This window comes from Xiphophorus maculatus, chromosome 2 (assembly GCF_002775205.1).
Source record: "Xiphophorus maculatus strain JP 163 A chromosome 2, X_maculatus-5.0-male, whole genome shotgun sequence".
Lineage (NCBI taxonomy): Eukaryota > Metazoa > Chordata > Actinopteri > Cyprinodontiformes > Poeciliidae > Xiphophorus > Xiphophorus maculatus.
In genome coordinates, this window is record NC_036444.1 from 16,715,657 (window position 1) to 16,732,114 (window position 16,458).

The 16,458-nt window shown below is 41.0% G+C and overlaps 1 protein-coding gene across 3 annotated transcripts in view; it reads left to right on the forward strand.

Annotated features, from left to right (window-relative positions):
* mob2 (MOB kinase activator 2) overlaps positions 1 to 16,458 on the forward strand; it is a 62,517-nt gene that overhangs the window by 21,281 nt on the left and 24,778 nt on the right. The window contains exon 1 of one of the 3 annotated variants that reach the window (XM_005803258.2): positions 5,464 to 5,694. The exons of 1 other annotated variant lie outside the window; for it this stretch is intronic. In XM_005803258.2, coding sequence (XP_005803315.1) covers positions 5,657 to 5,694 — 38 coding nt within the window. In that variant the 5' untranslated portion in view covers positions 5,464 to 5,656. Of the gene's footprint in view, positions 1 to 5,463; positions 5,695 to 10,218; positions 10,533 to 16,458 lie in introns of those variants that run through there. One more of the 3 variants, XM_005803259.2, reaches the window with a different exon arrangement.

Here is a 16,458-nt window from a genome sequence, read left to right on the forward strand (position 1 = left end):
GGGGTTAAGAAAGGATAGGTCACTGATTGCAGGAGAAATACAGACATGGAAAGATAAAGAAAATGACCGGAACGGAAGGGAGAGAACCACTGGGCATGAAATCAGATCTGGGTGTTGCATAATCATGGCTCTCAGGCCTTCCCAGCATTCACTGGGCTCTGTCGGCTCTTGTATCACATGACCGAATCAAGCTGCTGCAGTATTAAACCAGCAACACCAGTCTACCACCAGCCTGGGGCAGGTGGATCAATGGGTCCGTTCTTCTTTGTGCCGGTTCCGTTCCTTCACACGGCACTCAAAAGTAACTTCTTTTATACTTGGTGAAATATTTGTTTGTCCCATTATCATCATCTTAAGAATTTTCCTCAACCTCAAACCTCTGCATTACTCATGTTAATGTTTTTTTTTTTTTTTTTACATACCAGTAGCTCTGTCTGTGAGGGTTTATCGTTCAGCCTCATCTCTTTCATCCTTTTTAATGCAGTGATCTGTCCTCACCCTATAATTTCAGACTTCATCACCAGTGCTGAGTTTTTGTTTACATGCCGGCAGTAGCAGACTGCATGCCAGTCAAGAAGACGTCAGCGACGGCCAGCATGTCTGCCTTTTATGTCTTTTTGCAAATGAAATTAAACATTTACTTCAAAAAGAATAAAATGCGTTTAGCATTACTTCCTGCCCTCTAACCACAGCAGAATCAAAATGCATTTTTCCTAAACAACAGGAGGTGGCGCCATAGTCTCATAATCCTCAACATAAGCGCTTCTCATTGCATCATAGGGGTTGTAAAACTGCAGTCAGGATTACAGTCACTGTCTCATCATTAATATTTTAGCAGGTTCTAAATAGTTATAATAGCCAGTAAACATTTTATTGGGCTGCAAAAGTAGAATATAAACTCCCTCTAGAACATTTCAGCAACTACTTTACTTTGATGTACTTAACGGTTTAGAAAATGTGTGCGAAGATGACTTATCTGTTCAGATTATTTTCTAAAGACAGTACTTGAACCCATACAGTTCTAAACCTGTCATTGAAATGTTTATTTTGCTTACTTAATTCCAAAAGCTAAACTCAAAGCACCTTCCTTTGATACCTTACAGCTAATGGAAAAATCAAAATTCAGTTTCTTTGAAAATTAAGTTACATAAGACCAATAAAAATGTTTCTATCGCATAATTGTTGGCCTACTGGAACGTATGTTTATGTTCTGCACAGTTTTTGAAATCGGTACCTGGTCAGGGCTCCTTTTGCATTCCTTCACTTTGTGAAATGAAGCAATCTTCTTGACAATGTTTCCAGTTTGTTTAGATGCATATTGCAACAAACATATTTTGATTGCAGGACCTGAAGCATGACTTCAGGTGGAAGTCATGCTTCCACCTGAAGTCATGCTTCAGCACCAGCGTGATTTTCCTGGTGGGTGCATAAATGTCAGTGATGATATCTGTCTACAGAGGGTTCAAGCTGGCTTGGTCTTCACGTTCCCAGGATGCCTAAGAAGTGATAAATTCATCTGGCTGGGTTACATTTCATTTCCCCTGTCAGGTGGCATTTCAGTTAAAACCGAACCTTTCTAGATCTTGAAAGATAATGCCCCACAAGATTCTGCAGGCCTAATATTTTACCTTTTTTGTCTTTTTGGAGCCATTCATGGATCTCCAGGATACCAGCAGGGCTATTTCAGCTTTGTGGTGCAGCCAAAGCAAGCTGTGAAGAATGGATGCTCTGTTTGAACTGCATTACTGTGGTGTCCTCTGTTTACTGTATATGTTGTGCTTAATGTAGCAGGCTGACGCATACAGACTGCCTGTCTCCTGGCGTCTCTCCACCTGGGCGTATATACGAGTCTTTTTATGCTGCACCTCTTGGTTTGGCCCCATCTTAGCTGTGCTCTGTGAATTTACTTGTTGTTTGTGTTATTAGGAGTGGACCCAGGTCTTGGCAGCTAAAAGCTAATATACATTAAACAGTATAATCTACACATGTTGCTGGTTTCATAAGCTGTATCTTTTTTTTGGCAGCCACAGCAGGGGAGCGTCGGCATCGCCGCTGTTTTACGCAGGGGAACTTGGCACTTGCAGCGGTTTGAGCTTTCCAAAGCTGGCCTCTCATCATGCATGCACTCTAGCTGCCGGAGCCTCACTATAGGCTGCGTTTGTGCACTGCGGTCCAGCTTTTGGCTCTCAATGTATTCCTGGAAAGCCTGAGGTGGAGCGGAGGGAGCAGATCTGTTTCTCAGCCACACTGCAGCCAACTCTGACCGTGTTCTGGAAGCTTCTCTGCCGTTCAGAGCAAATCAAAGATGGAAGCTCAGTCAGTGGACACTTTATTTCATTCTCTGCATTAATGCATCTTATTCTTCTAGTCTGGATAAATAGACAAATTAATTGTTGAGAGTTTTAAGTTTAAATCTGAAAAGTGGTTGTGATTTGTATCCTACCTTTCTTGAATTTGTTGTCTCTTTCAGCTTTATGGATCTAGAACAGGGGTCTCAAACTCCAGTCCTCAAGAGCCACAGTCCTGCAACTTTTAGATGTGCCTCTGCTGCACCACACCTGAATAGAATAATTACATCATTAGCAAGGCTGGGAGAACTGATCTACACAAAGAGGAGGTAATTAAGCCATTTCATTCCAGCGTTTTGTACTTGTGGCACATCTAAAAACTGTAGGACAGCGGCCCTCGACGACTGGAGTTTGAGACCCCTGATCTAGAATCTGCAAATTAGTTCAGGCTCAGCCTAATTAGACAAAGGTAGTCTTCATCAGTCTTCAAATCTTGCCATGAACTTTGACAAATTGTCCTGTCCCTGCTGAAAATAAAAGCATTCCCTCAGCATGATGTCATCACCACCATGTTTTAACGGTGGAATTGGGGGTGGGGGGTTAATGTGTGTGTGATTCTGGTTAATGTGCAGTTATTTGTAACTACACAGTGAATTGCAAGTAACCCACAAGTTAAATTTCAGTGTCTTTTGACCAAAAAACCATATTTGTAGGTCTGGGTGATAAATCAGTTCTGACGATTAATCAAATGTTTGGTTTTTGAAGATTTAACTTTTGAAAATTCTGGATTTTCTTTTTCTTTTTTTTCACCCCGCATGTAAAAGTCTCACTCTCTTGATTGACAAGCATGTTTTACAGCTTCTATTTAGATGAATTCAGGTCACTGATAGGAGAAAATTGAAAAGTCAGGCAAATTATTTTTTTTAATGTAAAGTCATAATACAAATACATGCCATACTTTTCAGTTTATTTGGTCAAATTAATAATCAAGAAATGTAAAAGAAAAATTTAACTTAATGAAATTAAGTAGGAAAAAATCAAATAAAATGTATCAATTCCCTTCCATTTTGCAACTATGCACTGCTTTGCGTTAGCATGTGGCATAGAATCTGAATGAATCACATTGAAGTTTGTGGTTGTAAGAACAAAACGTGGAACAAAAGCTCGAGAGCTATGAATACTTGATGTAAAGACCTCAGATTACTGTTTAATGGGGGAACGTGAATGAAGAATTGGGAAAGAAATAGACCAATGATTGAAAAGACAAAAATCACCTAATTAAATCATGAGCAATTAAGGTGTAGACGAAGTAGCAAAATATTAGGAATGAACATAACGAGCAGAATTGAACTGGACTAATAACGGAGCTAATTGAACCTTCTGGTGTCTTCACTGTTGTCTTCTCCCATTTACAGCTGTCGATTAAAAGCAGTTTCTAGTTTAGACCTTGTCTTTAAAATCCATTGTGTCCATAAGCAAAAACACAGTAAATAGTTTGTGAAAATAGAAAAAAATATGCACAAAATTGGGCTTGTGAGTTAGCTTATTTCTCACTCCAAGGTTGCCCTAATGTATATTATTTGCTTCAAAGGGCAGCTTAACCCTGGTTTCTGTTCTCATTGCTTCATCCATCATCATCATCATCATGTTCCTCCTCCTGGCTGTTGTGCAACTCTGCAGTGGCTGACCAGCAGCAGCAGTGCAACTCATCAGCACTTTTGGTGCCAGCTTGCTTTTACTGTGATGCACAAACTTAAAACTCTCAAAACAACCCAGAGTATGACGTGGTTCTTCAAAAGAGAAACACAAAAACAGCATTCATTTAAATGTTATCTTAAAACTTATGAATTAAAAAAAAATGAACTAATGTGGAAAGGAGTTCATCACCGGGAACATTTTCCTTCTCAGCAAGCTGCTTGGTAAACGGTCCATGTGAACTCTGTCTTTGTGGTCTGGCTCTCTGCGATCCTCGTCTTTCTCATGCTTTCAGATTATTTTAATAAGTTCAAACCGGTTTTACTGTTCAATTGGACGTAGTTGGTGTGCACACATCGGATCCAGCCGGAGCAGCAAACGTTCTCTAAACAGATTCTGCATAAAGCACTTCAGCATGCAGCTGTAGGGGTGCAGCTGTGCACAAAAAAAACTCACATCTTGCTGCTCTAAAGGGATTTTTATGTCCTCTCTCTCTTTAGTTTTCATCCAGAAAGAAAAGAGATGCAAATAGTGCAGAATTAGCAAAGCACCAATTAATCAAATGGTTTCAAATCATTCACTTTCCCCTTGTTTGACTCTGACTGGTGACCGACAAATAACACTGAAAAATATATTCATTAAAAATCCCATCATTTTCAGACAATAGGGGCACCAAGCAGCAGTATTTACTTTGATGCATTTTTCTGAGTTGAATAAAAATCAGACAGAAGGTAGGAACAGATGTTTAAATGCACAAAAGGGGATTGTTTAGTATTTTATGCCATCATTCCTGTTTGATAGAGAGAGCAGTTCTAAATCTGGAAACATGCTGCAGATTTTTCATATTAGAATTGGCAGATCAAACCTAAAACATACTGCATTGACATGGGAAAGTGCAAAATCTGCACTTTTTCCCTCCATTAATCATTTTCTCTACTAAAGTGCCTGCAGCAATTTTATATTTTAGTCCTTTAGGGAAGATGGATTCTGTTAAAATTGGCATGGGAAAGGCTGATCCGTGCATGTGTGTTCATGATGCGAGTTCTTTTGTTTGTTTGTTGTTGATTTTTGGCAACGTCTTAATTACAACCTGATATTCTGTCTGCTTTAGTTGTTTTGCAGAGGGTCGGTTATTGTTTATGCCGATTTTAAAATAATAATAATAATCTGGGTTGATGCTTCCTAGAATGTTCTATTACATTAACACATTAATTTTCTAGAAAGCACTCAGTGTACCTGCAGTTAGATTATAATCACTTTCATTTTAATCACATTTTTAATCAAATCTCCACCTGTAAAGTATGTCTGCATTCCAAAGATACGCGCAGTCCTGGATGGACTGCGCGTATTTTGGGGGGTTAAAAACGTTAATATTTTGGGGGGTTAAAAACGCCGCGTTTTGCGTCGCTTTACGTGCAACAATGCAACACTCAATAACCCAGCCCCGCGGAAACTGAACTGAGGGGAAACCGAAGCAAACGGGAGGAGGAGAGAGTGGATGTCTGAGCAGCGAGAGAGACAGAGAGAGGAGGGGGTCTGCAAAGAGTATTGTTCCGCGTCCGTCCACGGAGGGTTTACTGCAAGCGTGGGTTCGTTTCTTTCCGAGCCGCGAGCAGCCAAAGCCGGACACGCCGTCAATTCTGGATTTCTTTATCCGCTTCCTGTCGTCCAGGATGAGGTTTAAGAGGAACGGCTCGTACACGCTAAATAGGTGAGTGTGATGTAATGTGGAGCAGCGGGAACTTGTTGGTGTGGACCTGCGGGGTGAAGAGGAGGGAGGTGAGGGGAAGGGGCGCGTTTGTCACGTCCAAAGCTCGTAAATCAGTTTCTGTCTCTTTCTCCATGGAGGCATGCGGTGCGACTCTCATTCATAGCGGCATGTCTCCCCTATTGTTCCCTTAATAACAATCGGATGAAATATGGTTTTTGTTTATTTTTACTTTTCATAGTGCAACCATTGGAAGGAGATACTTTTATTTGTTAGAATAATACTTATGTCTCTTGGCATGTTCTGATTTTCCTCGTCAGAAACTTTACTATAAGTGAGTCTTAAAATCTTCCCATGATCCTCTTCTGGTCTGTTGTGATTCAAGCCACGGACTGGATCGGGAGAAACCTGTCTGTCTCGCTTTAATGGGCCGGGCTCACGCTTTTGTTTCCCCTCTTCCATTTAGGAAACGGTTCCCAACGATTTCTTGTTCTTCTGCTTTTCCACTTCCTGTTTACACCTCCCGGCCAAAAGTTTAACCACCCACGCTTCCCAAAGACATGAGTACTTGTGGAAAGGTTTTCTAAATTAAGTTACCGATTTGTGTAATGGTGAATGAAATCAGCCAATTTTTTCTTGATTTACTAGAACTGATGATGAGAAACAAAACTTTACAAAACAACGTTTTTATGTCTAATTTTTCATATGAAAGGCTAGAAAACTTTAATGCTTAAACTGAAATGATCTTAGATTGGTGTTTTGTTTTTTGTTTTGTTGTTGGTTTCAGAGTAACCCTCTATCCATTCACCTCAGTTGTGATATTTTAGTTGAAATGCAGTCAAGCTTTTCCAGGTTGACATGATTTTTAATGTTTTTACACAGACACTTCTTCCTGTTTATTTTTTCCCTAAGGGATACGACACACAAAACAGGAAAATGTTCTGCAGAATATTTGATATAGTTTTCAGACTAACAGAAAATGAAAAAATTATAAGATTGTCCTACATACATGTTGATTTTTTTTATTCACCTACCTTCAATTTTTATTAAGATTGCTTTAACTTAATTCTTATTCAGTTAAATCAAAGTGCATGCTGATGTTACTTATCAGCAAACATGGTGAAACTCTCACCTTAGGTTTTGATATGTTTAATGGAAAGTAAAATAAATTCAGATATTTCTGTATTTGACCAGACTATTACTGACCAGAGCTCATCAAGAGAAAATCGACGCATTCTGATCGGTTTACCTTGTTTTTGTCATTATTGCCATTTTTGGGAACCCAAGTTGCGTCCAAGTTTGACTTTAGGATTTTAAATTAAGCTGTATAAATGAGCTTATTTATACAGCATTATACAAATGTTCTATTTTTAAAAAAAATATTTTGTACAGCATGCGTTTGGTTCAAATAAGGACATAAAACCATTGCCATGGTGGTTCAGTGCGCTCCTTTATACTTGCAAACATTCCTCTGGTCATCGTAGCTATAGCTAAGCAACTGCATCCTTGTTGCTACTGCTGATTTAAAACGCATTATTCTGCGAATGCTTGTAGATTTATCTATCAGCTCCAGATTAAGTTGGCTCACCTCTGCTAATCATGAAGTTATAGATTATTCTTCTTGTTTTTTTTTTTAATTAAGGATTTTTTTTTTTGTAAGTTGTTGTCCTGTCCCTCAGATCTGCACTGAGCTCCAGCAACTTTGCCATTGTGTTGTCGCTATTCAGTGCAAGAGGCTGCCAACTGAACCATTGTTGTTGGTGCAGAAATGCTGGGAGATGCAGTGGGTCATGATTTAGAAACAGAGTGAGCCTCTGCGTTTTGTTAAACTTGAGATTTAAACTGTAGCACATCTGTGGTTCCAGATGTACAGCAGAGCAAATGAAACTTCCTGCATTCTCTTCCAGTTAACATCCTAACCCACTTCTTGCTGAAATAATGGTAACAATTTCCATTCATTCTTCTGCTTTTAATCCCCGTCACAAATTGGGTCTCTCCCCAGATGAACTCTGTATTTTTTATTTTTGCTCTTTTCCCTTCTTGCTCTCAGTTCAAGTCATACATTTGGAGGAAAGATCCCTTCAATTACATAAGCCATCGCTCCAAATGTCTTGCTTTTTATTGTTTGTCTGGATTCTATGATAAGACTCGAGTCTTGAGGACGTCGAGACAAAAGCACACTGACCGAGATCCGAAAGATCGCCAGTCACATTGTTGAAAGTGACATTTGATTTATTGGTGGTTTCATTCCGTACACTTTCCCCACGGCCCTCCATTTCCCTGCTCCCTTGTTTCTGGGCACATTGCTTTCCTCTGCACTTGTCCCTCGCAACGGCCACATCCTGATTCTCAGGTGCAAAAACACAAAGGGGAGCTGATGTTTGCCAAGCTCCATCGCTCACTCCTCCACTCAGCGGAAAGTGCCGGAGCGGCGGTGTCGCTCGATCTGCCTTTCTCCACCTTCTGCTTTCATTTAGCAAATTGTGTGCCATTATGTTGTGCTTCCATGCAGCGCCGTGTGCTGCAAGCTGAGGGCAGCTTGTTTTCTGAAGCTCCTGGAGACGGGTCTCCTGAGAACAGCGGGAAGCCGAGGTGGAGGTGGCGTACGGGAAGACACGACGTCATCAGATGCTGCAGCTCTTTGTCTTCCTAAGCAAACAAAAGACGAGAAAGTTCCAGAGAGAGCCTGTTGCCGTCCCACCGAGTGATCCACTGCAGCAGCATTAGTCTCAGTAAAAGAAGAAATAGAGGAAGATGAATCTTATTCAATTTAAGAAGGGAAACTCATAATGTAGAGATTTGTTATACACAACTGTTTCCAACTGGTAATTTCTGTAAATTTTGATGATTTTAGCTTGCAGCAAATTAAAAAAAGGAAAAAAAAAATCAAAATTCAGTTTCTCGTTCAATCTAATAAAGACTAAAATGTTTATGACCTCCTGATTTGATAGCTGTCCAGCACACAGTCATTGAGCTCCTTCAAAAGGAGGCTACATTGGAAGAGTCATTTTAAGAAGTTAGCAGTTCAGAGTCCTGTTTCCAAGTTTATTGATGGAAAGTTGAGTGGAAGACAACAATGTGGTTCACAAGAAGCAGGGTTTTGACAGGATTGGGAACATCATCTCTCCACTTGGTCTTTTATGTCAGCTTCACCGTTTAGCTGGATATTTCAGAGCACTTCATGCTTCCTTCTACTTTCAAGCTTTATGGAGATTCTGGTTTGATTTTCCAGCAGGACTTGGTCTCTCACTACATTGAAAGTACCAATCCCTCCCTTATTGCACAAACCTATTGCTAGGTTGAAAAATTTTATGTAACATTGAATCTTTCTGTGAAACTCAATGTTGGATCTTTTTTAGACGCAAGCTACAATAGCCCAAATTGACAGGGGGGAAAAAAATCAACTTTAATATGCAGTTCTGTTTCTAATGAAGCTATATAATAAGTTCTACTCTTTGCACTGGAGCTGTGAGATAAATTGTTTTCCAGGACATTCTAGTTTAGAGAGAGGTTCCTCCATCTACCCACTGAACCCAGAGATCCGGGTTTCTCTAACTGCGACAAACCGGGAGCCGAGAGTCGGTCCCCTCGCAGTGGTTATGTAACAGCTGCCCTTTGAAGGTGACTGCTGCCTGTTTCTGTCTTCTCCTTGTCAGGTTGTGACGAGTCGTCACCGTCGGCAGAGAGGGAGAGTCGGTCCCTTTGACTCTGAGCATCGGCGCTCGCCTGCACAGGTCGTCTCGGCCGTTAATCCCTTGTTTGTGTCCATACGGATCGGCTGGGTCTGCAGTCTTGGATTACATCAGCTTACGGCACTTTGTACACTGCAGTCCTTTTTTTTTTTTTTAAAGGGTTTGTAGCAAATCAAGAAGACTGGAGCGAGTGATTGCTTCTCCTTAATGATGCAGGGAGGGTGGAGGATGATGTCGCAAGGCCCATCGCTCATTGTGTCCTTCGCCTTATTTGCCCAAGCCAGGGGTAGAGAACTCTATAGCGATTGGCTTACTTTTTGGGGGGTGGAGGGGCTTGTCTCCAGGCTGGCCACTCCCATATTGCACCTCTGCATGGATTGTGTGAATGAAGCGTCATGGTTATTGTATACATGCACCAAGAAGGTTACATCCTGTGCTTTCCTGCAGCTGTACTCCCTTGTTCATATTGGTTGACATTTAGCTGCATGCGTTTGAAACTGTAACGTATTACTGAGTGTAGAAAGATCAAGACGTTGCACTGATTAAACGTCCCTAGAGGTATGGACCGGATTTGACTCAGACTTCTACTTAGCGGACTGTGTTTGGTCTAAGTGGTGCTGGGGACGTCCAGCCCTGGTCCCGGATGTACACAGATGCTGGAGATAGCAGCCTTGTCTTTCTGTCTCCTCTGCAGTGTGCCCGCTGCTGCCCGAGAGTCAGCGGTTTGTTTATGGGACTCTGTTTGCCAAGCTAATCTTCCCGCCTTTCAAGTGAGAGCCAGTGAGTGAAGGAGAGAGCGAGTGAGCGAGAGAGAGAGAGGGAGCAGGAGTGTGAAAGTGAGCCAGGCAGTTGCAGTATTTGGTTGAGAGGGAGAAAGAGCAAGGCACTGAGACGTGCGTCTGCTTTTGTGAATGATTTATTTTTGTGCGCGCGTGTTGGCCGTCCTCTCTCCGCGTGACGTGCCTTGACGCCGACAGCCGGATGATCCCGCGCCGGAGCTGGTGCACCTGTAGCCCAGTCTGCAGAACCGGGCGCATCGACCGGGAGCTGAAACGGTGCAGATTGTTGGAACGCCACATCCTCTCCTCGCCTCTGCTTCATCGCTGGCTGGATGGGGGTGCTGGTGTGCTGCGACTGCTTCTTCTATAGGTACTTTTCCCATCGTTTCTCTGCAATAGAGTTTGCAGCGGTCGTAAACTTCAACTGTCATGTTTTCCTGTGCGTCTCTCTTCCACCCTTCCTTCCTTTTCACCGACTCTTTCACTTTCTCTGTTACTGTGCTGCGGCTTGGAGGAACAGTTCGAGGACAGTGCTGCTGTAGCAGAGATTCTGCTGTAGTCAGAATCTCTGCTGAGTTGTCTTGTACTCAGTGAGGAGGAGGAAGAGAGAGAGGAGGGGGGTTGCTGCGGACGCGGGGACAGCCGTGGCCCTCAGCCAGAGAGATGATGAACTTTTGCTGGTTGCATGTTTGTTTGGAGGTGCGGGTTGAGACTAATCGGAAGGAAATGGAACGCATCTAGAAGACGGCCAGTTGGTCAAGCGCTGCCAACTTTTCCTCCCATCCCGCTGTGTGCCCCTTTTGGCAGCGCTGCACTGTTTGTTTGGGACACAGTGTTCCCTTATAAGGGGATGGGAATGTGTTTTGCCTTTTCCTCCTGGTTTTCTTGTTTGCATTAAACACAAAACTTTGTCCATAATTGAATATGTTTGCATTCCGTCGGCTTATTCCATGCTGCAGAGCTAAGATTTTAGTTTAAAACTTTGACTTGCTGTTTTTCCTGTGGTTCAGCTGAGACGCTGAAGAGACTTTATGCTAAACTTTGTGGTAGCTGGAGCAGAAAGGATCTGTTTCTCCTCTTTTGTGGTTGCGGGCTTGGCGAGGCTGACGGGGCCTTAACGGCTGTATAAAGTCTAAATATAACTCTCGGGGAGCGTTTTGATGGTGAGCATAAAATTGTAGCTTTAATGCAGAGACGCATTGCACAGCTGGATTAAATTATTCCCGTTCAGGAATTATGCTTACACTTCTATACAGCTTTGAGCATGAGCACCGCTGTTTAGGTCTGTGACTTGTAAATCCGAGGCTACATGTGAGCTTCACTGTAAGACTCACTGAGGCAGTATTGAAGCACGGATGATTCAGGAAGGTTGTTTTATAGTTTTAATCTTTTTTTTTTTTTTTTTTTGCAAAGATGCACTGATCTGAAACTGATTATTCCTATCTTGTTGACCTGCTGATTCCCATTTGGGTTGATTCCAACTTTTTTTCATCCTCCCAATTACTACGTACCGGTAGTAGCTTTGAATTTCACAGGTGAAATTGTAAGATTATTCATATTCATCCATGAAAGAAAATCTCTGTAAGGAAGACATGGAACCCATATTTTCCTCACTCTTCTTTCTTTTTAAATGATCAAAATGAGCCCTTTACCATCTGAGCTTGAATCTTGGCCTTTAAGATCTATATATGATATGGTTGTAAAGGTCACCAAAAATCTGTTCAAGCATTAGTTTTGTTTCCGTATCTCCAAAAAAGTGTTTTAATGTACATGCTGAGATTTGGTGAGTTCAGAGCTTCTATGTGCAACATGAATAAGGAAAGTAATATTTTTGTGATTAGATGACCTCCTTTATTACGAATTTTTAGTAATTGTGGGGGGGGGGGAGATGGCCGATTTCAATTTCTGGTAGGTTGATTGGTTCATTTTTTTCTAGGGATCTGGCATCACCATTGCTGTCACAATCTAAAGGGAAACAGAGTTATTTGATCTTTAACTCTTTGGCTTATTGTGATAATAAAATGACTCCTCACTCTACCTCCCTCCCATTTATTAGTGAGCAACACGTCAAAATTAGCTCTTTAGTTCCTATAGAAGCAAGTGCTGATATTTAAACTGAAACATTTAGCCTGCTTAAGTTTGCTTAATCAAATGCCTGAAACATCTTAGGGTGGGTTGGGAGCAAATATAACACTTACAGGCGGAGAAAGTAACCTTGTTACACTTGTAAGAGTTTGGGAGAAGTAAATAAATGACATAGGCATGTTTTCCATCACTGTGTGTAATATTGCAATTGGCGAAGGTCTGCTTGGAAGCAATATTCATCAGGGTGTTATATTTCAGGTTCTGTGCATCAAGCCTGCTTGCCAGTAAAAGATTTGGCCACTTACACCTTCCCTGTCCTTCATGCCCAGAACTGATGCAGATCTTGGTGACCTACATCAGACGGCTGAGACAGAGAGGTTTGAACATTGTGATGATGGAGGAGAGTGAGGGAAATGGTGGTTAATTTTATAGATATTTGTCATTGCAATAGTAAATTAAAAAAAATCTGTTATGAATTGTGTTCCAAATATTATGCAGCCCTGTCAAATGTTTACTTTTAAGAAGTGAAGACATATTTTGTTTTATAATATTTTTATCATCTGTAAATTGTATGTAATTTGACATGTCGGTAGCAAACTTTTAAAAATGTTGTGTTCCTGAATTGAACAGAAGTCATTGGGCAGGTTGTCTTAAAGAGGCAGAACATAGAAGGAGAAGGTCTTTTCAGCTGAACCAAATTAATTAAAACTACTTTCATGCCACTCATGTATTTTTTTTTTCTAGAGATTGTTTAAAAAGAGAATAAAGCAACATTAGGTTGCTGCTAAGTCCATTCAGTGTTTTTATGCGGTTTTCTTCAAAAGGGCTCCACATATGTACTGGTGACAGATTTACCAGCCAGAGTACAGTTTAGATTTCAGTGGCTAAATATGGCAAAAATAAATGTGTATGTACAAAATAAATGATTGTGCTATTTAGAATTGAGTTTTAAAAATAATAAAATATTAAAATGTAGTTTAGTGAGTATTATGAATCTTGTCAGCCCCTGGTCTGTGCAAACCAAAATTTTGTCTTTTCTATTGAGTCCTTATGTGACCCATTCTTAGGACAGCTGGTGTTCCATAAGGTGATCCTTTCTGCACTTAATTCATTATAAAATAACAGCTTTAAGAGATCATTATCCTTTGTGTAGAATTGGAAGAGACACAAAACGACAGCTTAGGGATGAAATGCAAGAAAAAAAATTATGCAATGGCAATCTCACTTGTGATAAATACAGGTTTTCCGCTCTCCTTTCCGATATGTCCTTCCATCACTCAGGTGTTGAGTGAGCAGCTGAATATTCAGGGTTTCTACACAGTTTCTCCTTGGTTGTATAGGTTTTTGAGTTCCTGACAGAACCTATAGATAAACCCAGGCATAGCAAAACAACCATTTTTATGCTGTTTTTGGCCCATATTCTCTCTTAGATCTGGGTTTATTAGGTGGATGTGTGGTTTATAAACTGGTGTCGGGTTTAGATGCCAAACAAACCTGTATTTTAGAGATTTATATTTTCAAAGGGACTGATTTAGAAAATATATATTTAATGTAGAATAATCAAATCCAGATTGTCTTCTAGATTTTAAAATAAAGTCAATCTAAAACAGTAAAACAGTCCTTTACTATCAGCCAAATCCAAAAGCTAACTTTACCTGTGCAGTTTGGAGGTAATAAAACTCAACTAGGTTAGTCTTTGGTGCTCATGTGACGAATATTAGGAAAACTGATGGAAATACTCCAAAATTTTAGTGGTGAAATTGGTAGGAATCCTGATGTTTAGATTGGCATGCAGAGTGCAAGTTCATGAGACTTCAAATATTGCAAACAGTCCTTTGTTTTGTTTATGTTAATGATCTATTAGTACTAAATTATGGAGCCTTCTCTGTTTCCTCTGGATCAATTGATTTAATATTTATTTAACCTAAAGAATAATCTTTGACCTGTTGCTGAAACATGGGGATCTCCAAGCCCCAGCACATGACAAGAGCGTGTGTTTATATCTCTGTGTTTTCCAGCTGTGGATCAGTTGCTAAATGTCATAATGTGTTGCTGAGGAACAATAGCCCTGAGTGTATCCTCACACAGTGAGTTGTGCCAGCAGAGCGGACCCTACTGGCTGTCATGTGTCTCTCATTAGGCTGTCTTTGACGGGCCTGGCTGCTCCACCCAGCTGGGACGTGCAGCTCCATCAGGGCGCCATTCTGCGCCAAGTAACAAACGTCTCCCCTCCCTTACCCCATCGGACTCCGGGGTCGTGGGACGACTCAACGCTCACATGGCCCCGAATTAAATCAACACAAAAGTCTTGATTTATGTATAGAGAAAAACAAAGTTTTCATTTTGCTAATGAAGCCTTGCAGGATTGGATAACTTCTTGTAGTCTTCGCACGGAATCCTGATTTGTACCTAATCAGAATAATGATTAAGTACACAGTAAAATCAGTTCTATAATTTAAAAGCATTTTTCTGTTTCTTCTTCAAAGAAACTGCATGAATGCTGATTTTGAATAAGTTGTTTCTGTTGCCTTCGCAAGAGCAATGAAGTTAAGGATGAAAACTCAAAAGGACGAAGTAGAAACTTTGCGGTGCTTCTACTTTTTCTGCTGAGCTCTCAGTCCCTGTTTAAACCCCTGGATGAGCAGCAGATGCATTTTTCCATAATTAGGACTTTCTTGTGCTTTTTGTGATTATTCTGGATTTGTTTGAGAACGCCTCTCTGAAACTAAAAATGTCAAACTTTGAATCTTAACTTCCACACAGAAGATCGTTTTTGTCATTTTAACTGTTGTTGCTGCATTCACCCTCTACTATGGGCATCACTAAAGATTTGTGTTGTGTACAGAGGAACATTTATAAATTTGTTACATTTGTTTCAGACCCAGTATTTTTCTGTTCTTTTGGTTTTTAGGAACTTCCTGAAGTCCGTGGCTTAATGTGAATGTTGTTTAATCCTCAGGAATTTCCTCTCACTGTCAATTTCCCATTGCTTTAATTTTAATACATGGTGTCTATCAAAGGCCTGAAATGGTAATATTCTGTGTCTAAATATTACTAAATATTATGAGCATTTTCCTGATGGAATCTTATGAAACAATGGTTTTGTTTTCTTTTAGATTTGCCTGTCTCTTTACTCACGACTGTCCCTCTTGACTTTCACTACGTCTCCCAGACACTGCAGAGGTCAGACCACCAAGTTGGCCTTGCATTAACCTCACCTCCACTTTTAGATCCTCAAAGTCGGCACACTTAAATTAAAAAACAGCACAGGTGTTTTTGTTTTGGAGACCTTTTGTGTGTTTAACAGCTTTTGTGTCCACAAAACCCAAAGGTAATCTTTAAAAGTCAAATAGGAATTAAAACATTGTCCTAGTTGGCAGGTGCCCCTTTTGAGACATTAAAAAATATATTACAACTTAGTCAATAATGTCTCCATTGTGCTTGTTTTAGTCTGTCTGTTGGTCAGGTGGCAGGAAAAGGGTCGGACAGAAATCCTTACCAAGAACAGCGTTCTTCTGAGACGTTTTCAGGCTTCTGAAAGGTGATCGTGGAAATCGGTCATGGTAGTTTTTGTTCTGGCATTCCATGATTTCTCAGTGTACCTTCTGAGAACAAGAGGCCCATTTACAGGGAAACGGAAAGGGCCTGGGCGCCTCACTTCCTGTTTATCGCGTTTGTCTGGTGGCGGGGTGAAAGGAAGGTGGGGTGCTGGTCAGGCGCAGCCTAACTTAATAGAGAAAATGGTGTTAAGCAGGTAGAACTTCCTCATTTGTGCCCTGCTTCAGACTAAAATACACCACACACGCTGCCTCATGCACATTTGTCTGGAAAGCTGTGTAATTTTGTAGTTGTGTGCCACTGGAAACTACGTCCTCTCCTTTTGGTTCAGTGGGTTCACTAAAATGTCTTCCGCAGCCTTTTTCTGCTGTCCTGGAGGCCTTTTTAGTTGCAGACAGATGTGCACACACTGCATTAGAATCCCTCCCATCCCCCCACTGAGAGATGATGTCACTCTCTACGCACATCTTCCCAGGTGGGATCCAGATACTCCTCAGCCAATCAGAGCCTTGTTTACACCTCTATGGCCTCTATTACACGTCTATGGTATGAAGATGCTGAAATGCACGCTTACGTGAGTCATGATGGTAATAACCACTGATCCCATTTACGTACTGGACGAGCTTATAGGATCTGTGGTGGGGGGGGATGTG